The following is an 18,538-nucleotide window of genomic DNA, read 5'->3' on the forward strand; positions in this document are numbered from 1 at the left end:
CCACGGTGTCCACAAAGTCAGGTTCAGTGCCTGCCACTCAGTAGATACCCAGTGATGATTTGTTGAATGAATGAATAGGTTCAACAACTCCCCCTTCTTCCTGGGCCTACCCAGAAGTCATTCAGCAGTTGTTCGCTGGATCCACTATGTGCTGGGGGCTATGACAGCCGTGAGCAAGGCAGTGTCCTGCCCTCAGGAAACTTAGGATCTGACAAAGAAGGAGACCCAAGATGCAGATGGTGGGGAGGTAGGTTCCAGAGTCAGCCCAGATCTAGACACATCCTAGAGCCTCTGGGCCTTTGCACAGGCTGCTCCCTCCACCTAGAATGCCCTTCACACAGGCTTCGCCTGCGCTGATGCCCTTCACTGCTGCTTAAGGCCTGGTGGTGGGAGAGAACATGGTTAACACCGAAGAGCCAGGAAGCAGGGAGGGAAACTGCTGCACGGTGGGGCAGGGGTGGTTAGTACTGAGAAGGAGGAGCTGGGCCGGATCATTCTCAGATGGGCTTACAGACCACCTTGAGGTGGGTGACAGGTCAGTCCAGGGGAGGTGGCGGAGGGCACGGGGAGGAAGTGCAGCAAGTGCGTAAGCTCTCCCCTGCCCCGGCCTCATCAGAAAAGCATTTGCTCTGGCTCTAGGATGCATCGTGATCTGAGCAGCCCCAGTGGAAAGCCCATTTTTTAAATTTTATTTTATTTTATTTATTTATTTGAGAGAGAGACAGTGAGAGAGAGCATGAGCGAGGAGAAGGTCAGAGAGAGAAGCAGACTCCCCGTGGAGCTGGGAGCCCGATGCGGGACTCGATCCCGGGAATTCAGGATCATGATCCAAGCTGAAGGCAGTCGCCCAACCAACTGAGCCACCCAGGCATCCCGGAAAGCCCATTTTTATTGGGTTGCAGCAGACCTAGCGGGGCCAGGAACTCTAGCTGTAGAGCGGGAGGCTGGAGCCTCGGTTCCCTCTGTTTCTAATGGTGGCTGAGCCTTCTCCCCCACACTGCCTCTAGGAGCCATGAGCCCTAACATCCAGGGAGCAGGGGCAGGGCCACTCCGGCCAGGCACCTGTCTCCTATTTAAATCTTCTTCCCTTTTTTCCAGATCGATGTGTACTTGGCCAAAAGTCTGGCAGAGAAGCTCTATCTGTTTCAGGTAATGGTGAGACCAGAGGGTGAAGGGGCCTCCTAAGGCGTGGGCGTGGGGAGTCGGGGGTACCGGGAAACCTCAGCTTCGCTTAGGGTTCTGGACGCCAGAATGAGGAGTGGGTGGCGGGGGTGGGGGGGTGTTCTTTTGGCTTCTGTGGGCAGGCAGGTCAGTAGTTTCTGATACCGAAGACAGGGAATCCAAGGCCGCCGTGAGGCAGAACAGTGTCGTGGTTCAGGCTCTGGAGAGCGGCAGGGGCGTTGAGGCCCAGTGCCATCGTGACTTAGCTGTGAGTCCCGGGCAATGTCCTTAAGCTCTCTGTGTCTGTTTGTTCATTTGCAAAATGGTGGCAGTTACACTACCCACGCTGAGGTGTCACCGTGCAGGTTGGATGAATCTGTGCAAAGTGCTCAGAGCCCAGCCCAGCCCAGAGCTCAGCTCTACAGTCTGTTTTAGGACAGTTCTGTCCCGTGTCCCTCATTCCTGCCTGCATCCCACGGCAGCTGTTAACCTGTTCTCTCGCGCTGTGATCGGCCCATCCTGGGCATTTCATGTACACGGAATCGTAGCATAGGTGGCTTCTCTTACTTAGTGGCATGGTCTCAAAGGCTCACTCACGTTCTAGCACGTGTTGGTACCGCGCTCCTTTTTGCGGACGATGAGTTTACCCACAGCCTGGTGGCTGGCTGGGTCGGTTCCCGGCTGGGGCTGTTACGAACAGTGCTGCAGCGAGCATCTCTCGCAAGTTTTCTCTGTGGACAGGTGGTGGTGTTTGTCTTGGGCACATCCCTAGGAGTGGAATTGCTAGATCCGAAGGAAACATTGTTTCTTGTTTAAAGGAACAGGCAGACTGTTTGCATTTCCAACAAGAGGGTTATGGTTTGAAGTGTTTTGTCTCCATGTTGCGTATGAGAAGGTGAGGCGCAGGGGGCCAGCCGCTGCACACGCCGCCCAGGACGGGGCAGCAGTGGGGCTGCTCAAAATGCGAGCTGGGAAGAGAGGCCCGGCTGCCCCTGCCCCAGGGTCTCCCTTTACAGGCTCTGGGGCTGGGAGCCTGTCCTTCAGGCCTTCCGAACTGGAGTCCTTGGCTGCCTGCAAATGGCGGGGAGCTGGCAGGGAGCTGACCCCGTGTGTGTTCGCGGTGGCCCAGACCGTGTGGCAGTGTCCGCTCTCTTTGCCTCGTTCTCCGCCCCCAGCAGCCCAGTGAGGTGAGGACGTTCACGCTGGCGGTGGTGAGGAGCTGGCCCCGGCCCATACATTGCAAGAGGCAGAGTTGGGACCAGAACCCAGGCCTGATTCCAGGACCTTGCCCTTTCCCGCCCCCATCCCAGCCTGAGATCAGGAGGTGGCAGAGCCGCGAGGGCTCAGGCCAGACCAGTGGGGCTCCAGACTGTTCTTCCTACCGCTGCTATAAGCTTGGCCCAGGAAGCAAGGAGGAGTTGCTGTCTGAGCAAGCTTTTAGGAAGTCACCTTTGCCTTGGGCTGGAACGTAGCAGAGCCAAAGGGCCCCCACACAGAGGGTTCACTGTATGCGCTGCCACGCCTCCAGCAGGCTCCTTCCGGAGCGTGTTGGGGTACGGGCTCCGCTGGGCACAGCTTCTCGAGGGCGGGTCCGAACCGTGACTCATCCGTCCGCTAGTGTCCGTCCGGCGCCAGAGAAAGGGAAGGTGCCTCTGTGAGGGCTGTTGTGGGAAGATGTCCCCAGCATGTTCAGAACAAACAAGTGACTTCAGAGCAGTATATTTAAGTGTGACATAAAAACGACTTTTGGCATGGTGACGTTGGGGCCCAGATGGGGCTGAGTGGGTCAGCGGCAGCTTTTTGTTATGGAAAAGTGTACACGGCGGCGGAGAGAGAGTGGACCAACGTCTTCACACCCCGTCCTCCGCCAGCAGCACGGCACTGCTCGGGTCTTCCGTCTGTGCTGCCCGTGGCCTCGTGTCCCCTGCCCTTGGCGGGATGTCCCCCGCCGCCTCCTCCCTCTTGCCTGCCCGGCAGCGCTCTGTGGATTACCAGAGAGGGGCCGGTTTGGGTTCCTGATGCTTAGGGCTGTTCCTTGGAGGTCAGAGGCCTTCGAAAATTGCCTTTTGGAAGGAAGCTGGATTGAGCCGATATGAAGGGGACACGGGTGGAGACCAAGAGGTCTCTGCTTGGTGTCGACTCTTGGCTAGAGCTTGGGAGCCCAGCTCTGGGCTGGGCCGGCCTGGGCAGGGTGGACTGACGGCTCCTTTCCCCTCCCCAGTACCCTGTGCGTCCAGCCTCGATGACCTACGATGACATTCCACACCTTTCAGCCAAGATCAAGCCCAAGCAGCAGAAGGTGGGTCTGCCCTCTGACGGAGGGGGACGAGGGGAGGGTGACACCGGTGGGGGCTGGTGCCGGTGAGGCGGGAGACAGGCCCTCTGGGGACTAGAAGCCCAGAGAAAGAGCACTTGGAGGGTTGGGAAGAGAACAGTCACTTGAGCCTGGAAAGCTGAGGAAGGAAAGTTCCCAGAAAGAAAGGGGGTAGGCAGCTCCAGAGAGGCCGGGGGAGAGCACGGCCGGGTATGAGTTAGAGACTGGGAACGGGGGGCTCGTGTTCACAGGGGTAAGGCACGGGCTGCCATGTAGCAGCTCTGGTAAGCTCGAAGTGCCTCGAAGGGATGGGGTGACGGGCCGGGAGCTCTGGACACGTGTCTTGTCCAGGGTGGCTGCAGCGCCGGCCCCCCGTTGCCACTTGCACTGACTTTTCAAGAGAACTTGGAAATGAGAATTTTTATGAGAAAAATCTCTTGAGTTTTAAATGTTGGTCCCTAATTTAGATTTTGGAGGGTAGAATGGGAAGACAAAGAGAACTCTGTGACCCCCCCCCCCAAAAAAAAGGCTCTGTGGCCTTTCTGTTGGAATTAGGCTTTGTGACCTTTGATGCAGACTGAACCCTGGGGTCCCTTAGGGAGGCATGGGTGCCTGGCCTGCGCCTGGGCAGGGCTGGGATTGGCAGGGACTGGGGTCGGGACATGGCTGTGGCCGGGTTGGGTGTGTCCTTGAGTTCCTCATAGCTGGTGGGGGTGCTTGATGCCTGCAGGTAGAGCTTGAGATGGCCATCGACACCCTGAACCCCAACTATTGCCGCAGCAAAGGGGAGCAGATTGCGCTCAACGTGGACGGCGCCTGTGCAGATGAGAACAGCACTTACTCCTCGTGAGTCCCTTGCGCCCAGCCTCCTGGCTTTTTGGCAAATGTTTTTCTTCTCGAGAGGCCCCGTGATGGAAGTGGGGACTTGTCCTGTCCTTCGGCCACAAACCAGGCCTTGGGTTTTCTCTTCCCCAGCCTCCCTCCTGAGGCTCACACGTGCTAACTTGGGGCCTTGATCTCTGTTCCTGGACGTTGAATTCAGGAGGTGTCTGGGGTGGAGGAGGCTGTGCCTGCCATGCCCTGGGCCTGGAGCTTCCTCCCCCTGAAGTCTGTCCTCCCTGTGCTCCCAGGAAGCTGATGGACAAGCAGACGTTCTGCTCCTCCCAGAGCACCAGTAACACAGCCCGATACGCTGCCGCACTCTACAGGCAAGGTACCCGCGCTGGGCAGCCGGGCTGCCGTGGCTCTGGGAGGCCGCTTTCTGGGAGGGAAGCGGGATAGGGGGTGGGGGGAACCCAGCCTGCTGCTCCCCGAATGCTGGATGCCCATAGGGGCCAGGCAGATTATAGAAATGACACTGTCATGGGGCTGGAAGAGGCCACCTCTAAGGACTTCTGGCTTTTGATGCTGCCTGACCCGATAGAGGCAGTGCTTCCAAGGTCACTGTCCTCCTGGGACACAGACATACAGCATGACTTTTGAGACCGGTTTGAGAATTTTGTTTTAAACACAAGGTACTTGCGGGGCTTCTGGTGGAGCCTCCGACTCTTGATTTCTGCTCAGGTCGTGATCTCAGGGTGCTAGACTGGAGCCCTGTGCCAGTCTCCACGCTCAACAGGGCGTCTGCTTGGGATTCTCTCTCTCCCTCTGCCCCTCCCCTTACTCACTCACTCACGCTGTCTCTCCGTCCCTCTCAAAAAGGAAAAAAAATACAAGATATTTCCGCATGAGCAATTTTACTCTTAGACAGCCTCTACCCAAGAGAAGCGAAACGTCCACCGACACAAAACTTGTACGCGGATGTTCGTAGCAGCATCATTCATAGTAGTGACAAGGTAGGGACAGTCCCTAAGTCTGCGAGCGGACGCCTGGATGGCGAGGTGCTAGGCCGTGCTGTTGCATGGTGTTTGGCTGCGTCAGGAGTGAGGTGCTGACCGTCCCCCGGTGCGCATGAGCCTGGGAACGTGATGCGCAGTGAGAGCAGCTGCTCGCGGGAGGCCGCGTGTCCTAGCCGCCCAGGTCAGGAGGTGTCCCAGGGAGGCGGATGGAGAGACAGAAAGCAGGTAGTAGTTGCCTGTGGCTGAGAGCAGTGTGGGATGGGGCGTGAATGAGGATGGTTTGCGGTTTCTTTCTGGGGAGATGAAGATGTTCTCCGTGGGGAGTGGGGGAGGGGCAGAGTAGAGAGAGGATCCCAAGCAGGCTTCACAGTCGCACTCCTCTGCGATCATGACCTTAGCTGAAATCAGGAGTTGGACGCTGAACGGACTGAGCGCTGCAGGTTCCTCTGAAAATGTGCTTAAATTGATTGTGGTGCTGGATGTACAACTCAGGAATACAGTAAAATACACTGACCAGTGTGCTTTAAATGGGGAGTTCTGTATGGCATGTGAATTGTAGCTCAGTAGAGCCACTGAAAAGTAAGTATTTAGAATTCAGAAAGCAGTAAGTGAAACTAATTTGAACACTAAGGAAACAACTAGATTGGGCTCAAAGTAGCACCAAATAACTGTAGCCTTCTTTTTTGAACCCATGTCTCAAGCCTTGCACCTGGGCTGTTCGTTTCTTTTTATTAATTTTTATTATGGTAAAGTGTACATAACATGAAATTTACCATTTTAACCATTTTTGGGAAAGATTTAGAAAAAACGTGCTTCTGGGGGTTAGGGATTAGGGGCAGGGAGTAGGCCGAGGAAGAAGAGACTCATAAACTGACTCTGCTGAGCGCAGGGGCCGATTGCGGGGCCTGATCTCACGACCCTGAGATCATGACCCGAACCGAAACCTGGTCGGACGTCTGACTGACTGCTCCACCCAGGCACCCCCATTGTAACCAGTGTTCGGTGCGCAGTTCAGTAACATTGAGGGCATCTGTGTTGCTGTGCGGTTGTCACCCCCGTCCGTCTCCAGCACTTGTGCCGTGTAGCCAGACGTACCTGTCCTGTCCTTTTTCTTCTGAGTCTCTTGTTGTTTTTTTAGGATTCTTTCTCCCATCTTAGGTTCATACAAAGGTTCTTCTAAAAAAAAAATTTTTTTTTTTAAATTTTATTTGAGAGAGAGCGAGTGAACACAAGCAGGAGGAGGGGCAGAGAGAGACGCGGACTCCCTGCTAGCAGGGGGCTGCATGCGGGGCTCCATCCCAGGACCCTGGGATCATGACCTGAGCCCGAGGCAGACGCTTAACCACTGAGCTGTCCAGGCGCCCCTAAAGTTTTTTCTGGTATTTATAGTATTTTATACCAAAATTTTTAACATTTCTGAAAATTATTCTCGCATGTAAGGTGGTAAGAAGATTCCGTTTTAATTTTGTAAATTCTATTAACGAACTGTGTTCTGTTAGTGTCAGGTGTGCAGTAGAGTGGTTCGGTGATTCTGTACCCGACTCTGGTCCTCACGACAGTGTACCCTGAGTCCCTGTCACCTCATTCCCCTGTGCCCCCCACCATCTTCCCTGTGGTTGCCATCAATGTGTTTGCTGAGTGACCAGTCTGTGGGTCCTGTGTTTCTGTGTTTTTGTTTTGTTTTTTAAGTAGGCTCCATGCCCACCCAGCTTGGGCTCAGACTCCTAACCTAGAGATTGAGAGTCTCGTGTTCTACCAGCTGAGCCAGCCAGGAGCCCCAAATCTGTTCTGTGTGTGTGTGTGTGTGTGTGCGCGTGTGTGTGCGTGTGTGTGTGTGTGCGCGCACTTCTCCCCCCCTGCCCCCCACCCCGTTCTTTTGTTTCTTAAATTCCACATACGAGTGAAATCATAAGGTATTTGTAGGACCATTTGCTTCTGTACTCCTGACTGCGAGCATTCCGCTCCCTCTGGAGTCCGGAGAGCCCCTTACCTGAGCCTTAGTGTGTCATTTCTTCTCTTTCAAGCCCACATTGACTTGAGAGAAATTGATGGTCTTCGCGCTGCCTGCCAGTGCTTGGGTCTCATTCACAAGGAAAAGTCCTGGCTGCGTCTAGGACCGTGTAGATGCTCCCCTAGCTGGCCAGGCTGTAGGGAGCCACATTTGTGCTAGCAGACTTCTGAGCAGGTTGGATGGTTGTTTTGTGTGTGTGTGTTTTTTTTTTTTTTTAAGATTTTATTCATTTATTTGACAGACAGAAATCACAAGTAGGCAGAGAGGCAGGCAGAGAGAGAGGAGGAAGCAGGCTCCCCGCTGAGCAGAGAGCCCGATGCGGGGCTCGATCCCAGGACCCTGGGATCATGACCCGAGCCGAAGGCAGAGGCTTAACCCCCTGAGCCACCCAAGCGCTCCTGGATGGGGTTTTGACAAGCCAAGCTGGAGGATGAGGACGAGAGGCAGTCTGTGGGGAGAGGACGGTGGGCATTGAGGATGTCCTTGAGTGGCCTGGCGGGGAAGAGCAGGCCATGTTCAGAGTGGAGAAATTGCCGTGTGCCAGAGCAAGCCACTGGGGGGGGAGGGTGGTGACCAGGGTCATAAGGGCCTTTGATGCTCATGGGGGAGGGAGTGCAGGCCGGCTTAAAGAACTGGCTTGGAGGGTGGCCTGGGTGGCTCAGTGGGTTAAGCCTCTGCCTTCAGCTCAGGTCATGATCCCAGGGTCCTGGGATCCAGCCCCGCTTCAGGATCTCCGCTCATCAGGGAGCCTGTTTCCCCCCTCTCTCTCTCTCTGCCTGCCTCTCTGCCTACTTGTGATCTCTCTGTCAAATAAATAAAATCGTAAAAAAAACCAAACCAAAAACGAACTGTCTTGGAGCAGAAGAGTCTGTGTTCATACTCTGCTGCAACTGTGTGCTTACTGGGCCAGGTGGGGTTGGGAAGGGCCGCAGGCCTGGTGGTCCCAAGGCCCTGGGACTGGGGGCTAGAGCAGAGGGGGCAGGTGGGCAGAGGCCTTTGGGGGAGCACAGCACCCTTTGTGACTGCTGTGAGCCCAGCTGGGTGGTTTGGCCCCAGCTCCCAGAGTCAAGTCCAAGGTCTTCTTCCTCTGCCAGGTGAGCTGCACCTGACGCCTCTCCATGGCATCCTGCAGCTGCGGCCAAGCTTCTCTTACCTGGATAAGGCGGACGCCAAGCACCGGGAGAGGGAGGCGGCCAATGAGGGTGAGCCCTGGACCCCTAGCCTTCATTCTGGCTGCATCTTGGGATGGGTTGGCTGTGGGAAAAACTGCAGGGGGAGGGATTCCAGGATGCTTCGCAGCGTCCCCGCTCTTCCCACGGGATGCTGGAGCAGCCTCCTGCGCCGCTGGACAACCAGATGTCTTCCTGCATTCCCCAGTGTCCCCTGGTGGGCAAAATTGCTGCCAGCTGAAAAGCGCTGACTTGTCCACTGACCTCTGTCTAGAAGAATTCCCAGATACCCCTGCCTGAAGCCTGGGGAATTGGGGGCAACACCAGAGGCTGCAAGCAGCGTCCGCTTTCTCTTGCAGCAGGAGACTCTTCGCAGGATGAGGCGGAAGAAGACGTGAAGCAGATCACGGTGAGTGAACTCTGGCCCCGAGGAGAGGGGGTGCCGCTGGAGGGGGCCGCGGCGCCGGCACGGTAGCTCAGCTGTCTGGAGGCCGCATGGGGTGTGGGGGGGCTCTGCGGAACCCGGGCTCCGGGGGCGAAACCGGTACCCAAACAGGGGCCCATCCTTCTGAGCCTTCCTGCTGGGCAGCCTGGGGGGCTAACCTGTCTCCACCCGCCCCAGACCTGCCCCAGCCGAATACAGGATAGCTGCCCGGGGCTTCTGTAGAGCAGGGACCCTGGGGCGTGGCTGGAACTGGAATTGGGCGGGAGGAGGAAACGGGGGCCTAGGGAGTCCAGGGGACCCCCCCAGTCTGCACCATGAAGCCTGTGTCCCAGCGGAGCCAGAATCCCATGTTACTTAACCATGTAATTCTGTCTTTTCAGTGGTGCACAGATGCAACATTCCTATTTTAATATTTATTCCTGTATTTCATACACTGCGAGAAGAATATTGACCTTCCATTAATGGCCTGTAGAGTTCCCTCTGTGTAAGCACAGAAAGGGTAAAATGAGTGTTTAAGGAAGAAGGCATAAATAGTGACATGGGCGGCATTCAGACATGGCTTAAGTTGTGAGCCTTTGCGCGTCCTTGAAGATGGGGCGATACCGATATGACCGCTGTGTGGTGGTGGGTGCTCACCCTGTTCTCTCAGTGGCCTGTTGAATGATCACCCTCCTTCCCTTCCTGGGGACTCAGTTGGCGAGGAGCCTGACTCGTCCATCAAGTCATTCTTAGGCCCATGAACTTCAAAGGACCCATGTAGAATCCCAGGATTCTGTGCCGCCTGGCTGGCTCAGGCAGTAGATTATGCAACTCTTGATCTCCGGGTCATGAGTTCAAGGCCCATGTTCGGCATGGAGCCTACTTTAAAAAAAAAAGAATCCCAGGGTTCTGTAATCCTCCAACGCCCCTGCATGGGTCCCCTTGATAAGAGAGGTGTGAGGGCCCTGTTGGGTCGGGACACTAAGCATCAGAAGCCCGGATCTACCTGGCATGAGCCCCAAATGGAATGTACTGGCCCCTGTTCCTGAAAAGTTGAGGGGGTAGCTTCAGGTATGGCTGGATTCAGGTGCTCAGACTCTGTCATCGAGACCTGGTTTCTCCCTCCCATCTCCAGGTTCTGCCTTCCTCTTTTGGCCTCTTTCTCAGGCAGGGTGTCTGTCCCCAGTGGTACAGAGTTGTCCCAGCTCCAGGCTCACATCCTCCCAGCTTCCAAGACCCCAGGGGAAAAGAAACTTCTTTCTCATTACTTCTAACTAAAGTCCCAGACTGGACTCATTGGCTTGGCCAACCCTGAACCAGCCCCTGTGGCTAAGAGGATTTGGTGCTCGGATTGTCCAGGTCTGAGTCACGTGCCCACTCCTGTGGCTGGGAACGTGTGTGGGGGTGGGGGCCGGGGGAGGGATACTTGCTCCCCTGAGCTGAGGGGGAACTGGGCATTTCCCAAGGAAAGTGGGGGGCGGCTCTTACCAGTGGGAGTGGAAATGGATTGGGTGCCGGGCAGGCAGAAGCAAGAGAAAGCTACTCCCTGGCCTGTGTCGGCAAGTCAGGGACAGAGGGACACGGTTGGAGCTGAATTTAAGAGATGTGTGTTGGGAAACCAGGGGAGGTGGGAGTGGTGCTGGGCGCTCCAGTCTGGCGTGCGCGGGCCGGCAGCCCAGGATGGGTCCAGGCCTGAGGCCACGACCACCCCCCCAGGTGCGGTTCTCCCGTCCGGAGTCGGAGCAGGCCCGCCAGCGCCGCGTGCAGTCCTACGAGTTCCTGCAGAAGAAGCACGCTGAGGAGCCGTGGGTGCATCTGCACTACTACGGCCTGAGGGTGAGCTGGGGTCCCGGCCGGCGGCTGACGCTGGCCCTGGGCCAGGATCCTGGGAGAGGAGCCCAGTCTCACCTGGAACTGGTTTCAGAATAAGTGAGAGCCACTTGGTGGTGGGGAGCCCAAGGAGAGAGGGTGAAGTCCTGGGGACAGTTTGTCTTTTGTTCCAGCCGGTCTACTTAGCGTGTGTCCCCCGGGGAGCAGGAGACCGAGAAAGGAGCCCACCGTTTCCTGGGGCAGCAGTGTGGGCATCCGCAGGCTCTCCTCCTGTGAGCTTCTTGCTGGCCCCAGGTCTCTTGCATCGTGGGTCCTGAATGTGGGCCCTCGATGGAGAACCGGCCGGCTGTCGTGGGCCAGCTTCACCGCTGGGCGCTTTGACGATGCTTGGTTTTCATCTCATGTGTTTAAAACCCAGACCTTGAAACTGTATTGGAGTAAGGGAAGTGATTGAATCGAAGTCAAAGATGCCGTAGGGCTCCCTGACTTCTTTCTGGGGGAGGAGCAACTCCTGATTTCTCTGGAACTTTCCTGAAAGAGGTCCATTTGGACAGAGCCTTAGAGTCAGACTTCCAGAAATTCTGCTCTTTCCTGGTGTGTGACTTTATGCAAATTACCTAACGAGAGAATTTGATGTACATACGCAGCCATTAGACCAGAGCCAGGCCCGTAGTAGGTGCTGAGTGACTGTTAGCTGATCCTCTTACTGTTGGTGGTTACTGGCCCTGTGTCCCAGGCAGGGCACCTAAGACATGGGTGCTGGGGCTGGAAACGGTTAAGGGCACCTCACAGAGGCTTGGATGCCATGCTCTGGTGGTTAGATGTGGTTGTGTGGCTGGCCTTGGGGCAGGGCAGTGGGCAGCTGGAGTGGAGGGTGATGCAGGGGTGAAAACGGGAGGGGGGCTCGGAGGGGTGGCGCAGGCCCCAGGGTGGTGGCCGAGGGTCCTCCCCCCCTGCTGCTTCCCCAACAGGACAGCCGCTCTGAGCACGAGCGCCAGTACCTGCTGTGCCAGGGTTCCAGCGGGGTCGAGAACACAGAGCTCGTCAAGTCACCCAGGTGGGACCAGCCGGGCCAGGGTGTTTAGTCCTGTGGGCTCCTGAGCCTACCACTGGCCCCAGTAGGGTCCCTTTGGTGTGGGGCCTTCCTGGGGACGTGGTCCCTTCTGAAGCAAGGGAGATGGACATGGGAGGGGGCCCGTCCTCCTCTGGAGAGGGCCAGTGGGGGGTGGGGGTGGGAAGAGACGGTCGTCCGCTCTCCGCAGGTTTGGGGGACGCTAGGGGAGGGTGGGCGTGGGTCTCAGCCCCCAGCCCTCCCCTGGGGAGGCTTCAGCCTAGGTGCAGCCTGGATTGGCGGGCGGGAGTGGGACAGGGACGGAGCCCGGAGCCGCTGACCCTGCCCTCTCCCCTGCAGTGAATACCTCATGATGCTGATGCCCCCCAGCCCGGAGGAGGAGAAGTGAGTAGAGCCGGGCTGGACACCACCCTCCCCACCCCAAATCTCCCCTCTCACCCCCTCCTCTAACCCACCGTCTCTGTTTTCAACAGAGACAAACCCGTGGCCCCCAGCAACGTCCTGTCCATGGCCCAGCTGCGCACCTTGCCCCTGGCTGACCAGATCAAGATCCTGATGAAGAATGGTGGGTGGACACCCGCGTCTCCCAGGGGGCCCTAGGCCTACCACCTCCTGGAGGAACGGAGTGTGGGACGGACTGAGGACTGAGAGGCAAGGCCAGAGGCTCCTGCTTTACAGCTGGGCCCTCGTCTGGAAGGATCGCACCGCAGCAGTGCGGCGGCTCCCTCAGCTGGGCTTGGGCTCCTGCTCTACCCCCCCACCTAGCACTCCCCTGCTGGGTGAGCCTGGGCAGGCGGCTGACCCCGCTGCGTCTAAGGAACTAGGAGAGCTCCAGAGGGCTGACCTGTAGCTTAACGGCTTACACAGAGTCTTGGATGTGAACATGAGCTCCATACATTTGCTCGCATGACTTTGTGGCGCCCCTGCACACAGCAGGGATGGGTCTCCTTTCTCAGAGGACTCGGAAAGCCGGAACCTGTAGGGCAGACATGAGCCCTGAGTCTCAGCGCTGAGTCCCGGGCCTGGGCTCCCCTCCGGAGCTACCACTTTTAGGGTCTTCAGGAGCCTGAGCAGAAGGGAGAGCCCAGCTCCCCCTGGGGCCGCCAGGGTGCCAGGCCACTGGCCTTGCTGCAGAGGACATGGGGCCTACTCCAGGCCCTTTCTGGGCCCCAGTAGTAATGATTTTACCTTTTTTTTTTTCCCCCACCCTGAGTAGGCTTGACACTTAATGTCGGGCTTGAACTCATGACCCTGAGATCTAGAGTCTATTCCAGCAGTTGGTCTACTATACCAACTAGCCAGCCGGGCATCCTGTAATAGTCTTACGGAGCAGCCCTTGGGGTGTTCGCTCCAGGATTCTGTGAGCGCGGGATACCTGCAGGAGAAGCCAGTGGAGTCAGCGCTTATTACCTGTGTCACCAGCGTTTGTCCCACGCTGAGGGGGGGGGCCCTATGGGAGCCTGAGGCTGCATAGACTTGGGGGTGGGGGGCGTGCCCAGGCTCTCTTCCCTTGTCTCATGTCTCCTGCGTCCTCAGTGAAGGTCATGCCTTTTGCCAACTTGATGAGCCTCCTCGGCCCCTCCATCGACTCTGTGGCTGTTCTGCGTGGCATCCAGAAGGTGGCGATGTTAGTCCAAGGAAACTGGGTTGTGAAGAGGTAAGTTCTCTGTGTGGGAGTATCTGACCCATTGAAATTCAACGTGATGACTGATGTTTTGGGTTTAAGTCTACCTTAGTGCTGTCTTGTTTGTCCTGCATTTTATATCCATTCTTACATGCTACTGGATTCTTGTTTTATTATTCCATTTCTCCCTGCCAATTTGGAAATTATCCTTTCTGGGTTCCTGTAGGGAGCACCCTGTAGATTTCAGGGTGCAGTGGTGCATTCATAACTGATCGTGTTGGATTCGAGTTGCTGTGTTTTACCCTCACCCAGGACAATTCAGAGACCTTAGAATGTTATTTCTCTTCCTCCCAACTCACATGCCATTGTATTTATATAGTTTTTAATTGTATCTTACAACCCACAGAACAGTATCCTATCCAGTCAACATTCTGTTTATTTTGCTCATCATGAGCCTCTGTGCCCGAGTTTCTATCTGGGATAATTTCCTTCTGCCAAAAACCGCTAGGCTGTTTCCTTTAACGAAGGTCTGCAGGGGAGGAGCTCCCTTGGGTTTCGTATGGTCAGAGACGTCTATTCCTTTGTTGTTAAAGGTTATTTTTCCTGAGTGTAGAATTCGAGGTTGATTGTTTTCCTTCCACTCGCTGACATGATTTCATTGCATTCTCATTCCCGTTGTTTATAGTGACGAGTCTACTCTCTTTACCCTTGGTCCCCTCTGACTCTTTTTGAGATTTTCTCTTGTGGCTTTCCACAGTTCATTAAGATGGGTCTGAGCACGAGTTTCCTTTCACGCGTGTTGTGGGGTTCGGAGCATGTGGCTTGATGCCTTTCCGGAGTTTCTCTCCTGTGATTCCTCCACCAGACTGTCACTTGCGAGGTGGGGAGGGACTTCTGTGTGGACCCTCCCTCCTGTCCCTGGCACTCAGTGTAATGCCTGGCACGTCTCAGACCCCGGCTTCTAAGTGTGGCTGAATATGCATGTATCTATATTATGTTAATTTGAAATAGTGTAACATAAAATACGCTAATAAAGCCTCACTTTTTAGAAAGTGTGTAAGGTGAACAATCTGTCAAAATAGGAATTTTTCAAAATTCTCGAGTACTTCATTGCGGAAACTCCATTTCGGTTAGTTGGCCAAGTGCTTGCAAAGGCTATTCACGTTGCTGCCACCTGGTGGCGCCCCTGCACTGGGAAACATGGCCAGGGTCTGTCCGTAGGTCGCGGCTGTCCTCTCCAGCCACGTTAAGTGTTCCGTTGTGGAAGGCCTTTGGATGGTGCGTCACTTGTTCAATGGGACCACCTGGGTATATTTATGCTACGAATGAGCGAGAGCCGGGGGGGGGGCATCCCATCACTCCCGACGACACTGACCCTGAGATGCAGAGACTGGCCAAACCTCTGGCAGCAAAGCAGCCACCGAGATGGGGTTTGAGCTCTTTGCCCAGCACTGCGTGTGGCCCTGGTACTTCTGCCCTTTCAGCCTGGGGTCTGTCCCTGCGACCTGTCTGTCAGGTCCTGCCACGAGCCCTCACTGCCACGCCGCGGCCTGGGGGTGGTGCTGCTTGCTTGTTGGTCCTACTGTGTGTTCCTTGAGGAGATGCAGAATTCACACATCGTTCACTAAATCTGTCTCCATGGCGTGCTCTGCTGTCATTCTCGCGCTGTCCCCGTCCTCAGATGTGTGGGGCGGACAGGGGCACCGTTACAGAGGAGCTCCCCGAGTGCAGAGACCCGGGGCGCGCACCACATCCGCCGCCCGTTCAGTCCCTTCCTAGGCCTCCCTTCCGTCCGTGCAGCAGTGGCGGTTCCTGTCCCCGTAGCGTGTTCCTCGGAAGGGAGCGGACACAGCTCGACCTGGAAGGAAGACTATTAGCCGGTTGCCAGGGAGGAGAGAGCCCCCGCAGGAGCGGCGCCGGAGAGCGGGGGCTCCTCGGGCACAGCGTGGTTGGGGGTGGGGTGGGGTGTATGACAGGGCCTGTGGCTGAACTCGGTCAAGGCTATACCTGTAAGCCTCAGCAACCTGGTCATTTGCCCTTGGGCCCTCAAGGTCTCTGAGCTGCACTCCCTGTCCCATTCGCTCCAGAGGCTTCAGCCCCACTCGTGCCTCGGGGTCCCTCCAGGTCCCAGCCACTGACCCGGCTTGCTCCCACTCACACCGCCTGCCTGTCCTTTTGGGCACGTGGTGAAGACCTTGTGTCCTGCTTCCCAGTCAGTCTCCCTAGGCCTCACACCTGCCTTGCGCGTGGGGCTCGCTCTCCTCCCAGAGTGCCAGGCCTGTTTCTGAGCCCTTGCCCTCTCTGATTGCCCTGGCCTGGGCTGGGCCAGTGTGTGCGCGGAAAGGCTGGAAGGAAGAACTCTTTCTTTTCTACATGTGTGCCTAGAGCCAGGCTCCACGGTTGAAAGGGTAGCCCCGGGGGCAGTTGTCCCAGCCCATGTTGGAGAGGCAGGGGCTGGGCCAGCGCTTGGAGCTGGGGGTGGGGGGCGGCAGGCGGCAGAGGGGCTGAGGAATGGGACTGACCCCCTGCTTCTGCTCTCATTGGCAGCGACATCCTGTACCCCAAGGACTCCTCCAGCCCTCACAGTGGTGTGCCTGCTGAGGTGCTCTGCCGCGGTCGTGACTTTGTTGTAAGTGCCCAGGCTCTCTGGCCTCCGGTCATCCGGGATTGTGGCAGGGGCTCCACGGGCAGGGCAGGGCTGTCAGGACCTCAGTTTGGGCAACAGGGGAAGGGCAGGTCTCTGTGGCCAGGGCGAGGGCAGAGGGTGGCTCTGGATGGTTCTTTCTCCTTTGATTCGGAATCCTGGAGTCTTGGGCTTCACATGAGCGTTAGAGTTCCTTTGCCCTGGGGATTACAAACCAGAGGCCCTTAGGTGGACTCTGGCTAAGGAACATATTTCTTTTGGCCTGAGCAGGTTTTTTTAACTGTTCACTTGAGGGCACCTGGGTGGCTCAGTGGGTTAAGCATCTGCCTTAGGCTCAGGCCATGACCTGGGATCGAGCCCCACATCAGGCTCCACCTGCTCGGTGGGAGCCTGCTTCTCCCTCTCCCTCTGCCTGCCACTCCTCTTTCTTGTGCTTTTTTTCTCTGTCAAATAAGTAAAATCTTAAAAAAAAAAAAATTCACTTGAATTAATTGTTTACAACTCAAAATTCTGGTACAAACCAGATTTTTAGCTCATTATGAATAATTGGGCAGTTCAGTACCGCGGGGCCCAAACCCCTGAATGGCACCGACTTGAGGTGGGCCCGACAGTGCCAGCATCCCCCACGGTCCGGGCAGGCCTGCTTCTCTTGTATGTGTTTCCCCCCTTACTGCCGTGGGTCTTGGCAACTCCTGAGCCAGCTCATTCCCCACTCCGTTGCCCTGCCCTCATCCGGTAAGTTCTGGCCCAGGCATCCCTCTCAGGGGCTTGGACCCCGGCAGCTGAGATCTGCACTGCCTCCCTTGACCTCAGCTTTGTGCTCCGAGTTTGGGGAAATCAGTCTCCTAAGCTGTCCGCAGTGACTGTGATGTGGGTAGGGCAGCCCCTAAGCTGTCCGAGAGAGTGGCTGTGTTTTCTCTTTGCCTGACTGGAGGTCCCAGCTTCTCTGGACGGTTAGAGGCTAGGTGCCGCTGCACTTTTTGTCTCGGCGCCCAAGTGCAGCGGATATCCACTCCTGGGCTCACCCACCGGAGCCCGCGTGCCGGTTGCCACTGCCTGCCAGCCCGTGGCCCTGCGCGCGGACGCGGTCAGAGTCGGGCCTGGGAGGAGGCTGCTCCAGTCTGACTTCTTGTCGGGGACGGTCTTCCCTCATCCCGGGCCCCCAGGACAACTACAGGGCTCTGGGGGATGGTCTTCGGAGCAATCTGTCTCTGCCTCCTGGAAACAGGCTGCTTTTTCTCCCTCAGATGTGGAAGTTCACGCAGAGCCGGTGGGTGGTGAGGAAGGAGGTGGCAGCAGTGACTAAGGTAAGTGCTCTCGGTCGGAGGCCTGGCCCCGCGGCTGCAGGGAGCGGGGTCGGGCGGCTCCTGGCCTGCAGGCCCCACCTTCGTTGTGTCCCGCAGCTCTGCACGGAGGACGTGAAGGACTTCCTGGAGCACATGGCCGTGGTGAGGATCAACAAAGGCTGGGAGTTCCTACTGCCTTACGACGGGGAGTTCATCAGGAAACATCCAGATGTGGTCCAGCGGCAGCACATGCTGTGGACGGGCATCCAGGCCAAGTAAGGGCTTGCTGGGCAGTCCACAGCCGCCCGGCCGCCCAGGCCAAGTGTGGGCCGGGGAAGGCACTCCGGGGCCCTGCATGCCCCTTCCTCTACTCCGGACGGACGCTGCCCTCGATCCCAGAGCCCCCTGGCAGCGGCCTGGCACAGCCACCCTCCCGATCAGAGCCGGCCTGTCTGTTCTGAGGAGCCGGGAAGGGCACCGCCGCCCGCCCCAGCCTGGAGGCTCCCAGGGGCCGTGGGGCCTGCGCGCTGTCAGGAGGGCCGGCAGGGCTCCGCGCGCCAGCATCTGCAGCCACCAGGATGTCCCTGCCTCGACGGCGGGGCTTGCTATAGCGGGGCAGGTGACTGGGGTCGCGGTGTAAAGTTAAGAGAGTTTATTTTTCTTTTCAGATTAGAAAAAGTGTATAATCTTGTGAAGGAAAGCTTGCCAAAGAAGTCAGATGGACAATCAGGTGGGCAAGGGGCCCCTAAGCCAGCCCTGGCTGCGGGAGGCCTGCTCTGCGGGGGCTTGTCAGGGCGCGGGCCGGAGAGGGGTGTGTGGCTCTTCCCCCTGGGGGTCCTTCGGTGCCGTCCTCCCCGTCCCCACAGGCCTCAGCTTGGGGCTTGGCCTCGGGGACAGACGGCTTCTGACCTCGGGGGCTGTGCTGGGGTGCAGGCCTTCCTGGGTCAGCAGAAGGCGGCGATGGGACAGGAGGAACTGGCAGGGAGGGACTCGGCAGTCGCCCGTCCTGGTTCGAACCTCCCCGCGTGGGATTCTGGTTTTCCCCGCTGGTTTCTTTCCTCCCGGCGGTGGGCGCTCCGTCCCTCCGGGGTCAGGCGGGGGCGGAAGGCGGGAGCACAGCACCTGCTTCAGCCCCGTCGGGCTGGGCGAAGGGCCCTTCTCTGCG

The 18,538-nt window shown here is 57.3% G+C and overlaps 1 protein-coding gene across 4 annotated transcripts in view; it reads left to right on the forward strand.

Annotated features, from left to right (window-relative positions):
• POLR3E (RNA polymerase III subunit E) overlaps nucleotides 1-18,538 on the forward strand; it is a 38,085-nt gene that overhangs the window by 14,042 nt on the left and 5,505 nt on the right. For 2 of the 4 annotated variants that reach the window (XM_032327511.1, XM_032327512.1), the window contains exons 3-17: nucleotides 1,099-1,149; nucleotides 3,383-3,460; nucleotides 4,206-4,321; nucleotides 4,606-4,688; nucleotides 8,419-8,526; nucleotides 8,853-8,902; nucleotides 10,634-10,753; nucleotides 11,719-11,804; nucleotides 12,159-12,203; nucleotides 12,293-12,384; nucleotides 13,356-13,476; nucleotides 15,991-16,072; nucleotides 17,335-17,394; nucleotides 17,491-17,648; nucleotides 18,042-18,103. In XM_032327511.1, coding sequence (XP_032183402.1) covers nucleotides 1,099-1,149; nucleotides 3,383-3,460; nucleotides 4,206-4,321; nucleotides 4,606-4,688; nucleotides 8,419-8,526; nucleotides 8,853-8,902; nucleotides 10,634-10,753; nucleotides 11,719-11,804; nucleotides 12,159-12,203; nucleotides 12,293-12,384; nucleotides 13,356-13,476; nucleotides 15,991-16,072; nucleotides 17,335-17,394; nucleotides 17,491-17,648; nucleotides 18,042-18,103 — 1,312 coding nt within the window. The remainder of the gene's footprint in view (nucleotides 1-1,098; nucleotides 1,150-3,382; nucleotides 3,461-4,205; nucleotides 4,322-4,605; nucleotides 4,689-8,418; nucleotides 8,527-8,852; nucleotides 8,903-10,633; nucleotides 10,754-11,718; nucleotides 11,805-12,158; nucleotides 12,204-12,292; nucleotides 12,385-13,355; nucleotides 13,477-15,990; nucleotides 16,073-17,334; nucleotides 17,395-17,490; nucleotides 17,649-18,041; nucleotides 18,104-18,538) is intronic. The other 2 variants (XM_032327510.1, XM_032327513.1) reach the window with 2 other exon arrangements.

Source organism: Mustela erminea, chromosome 20 (genome assembly GCF_009829155.1).
Source record: "Mustela erminea isolate mMusErm1 chromosome 20, mMusErm1.Pri, whole genome shotgun sequence".
Lineage (NCBI taxonomy): Eukaryota > Metazoa > Chordata > Mammalia > Carnivora > Mustelidae > Mustela > Mustela erminea.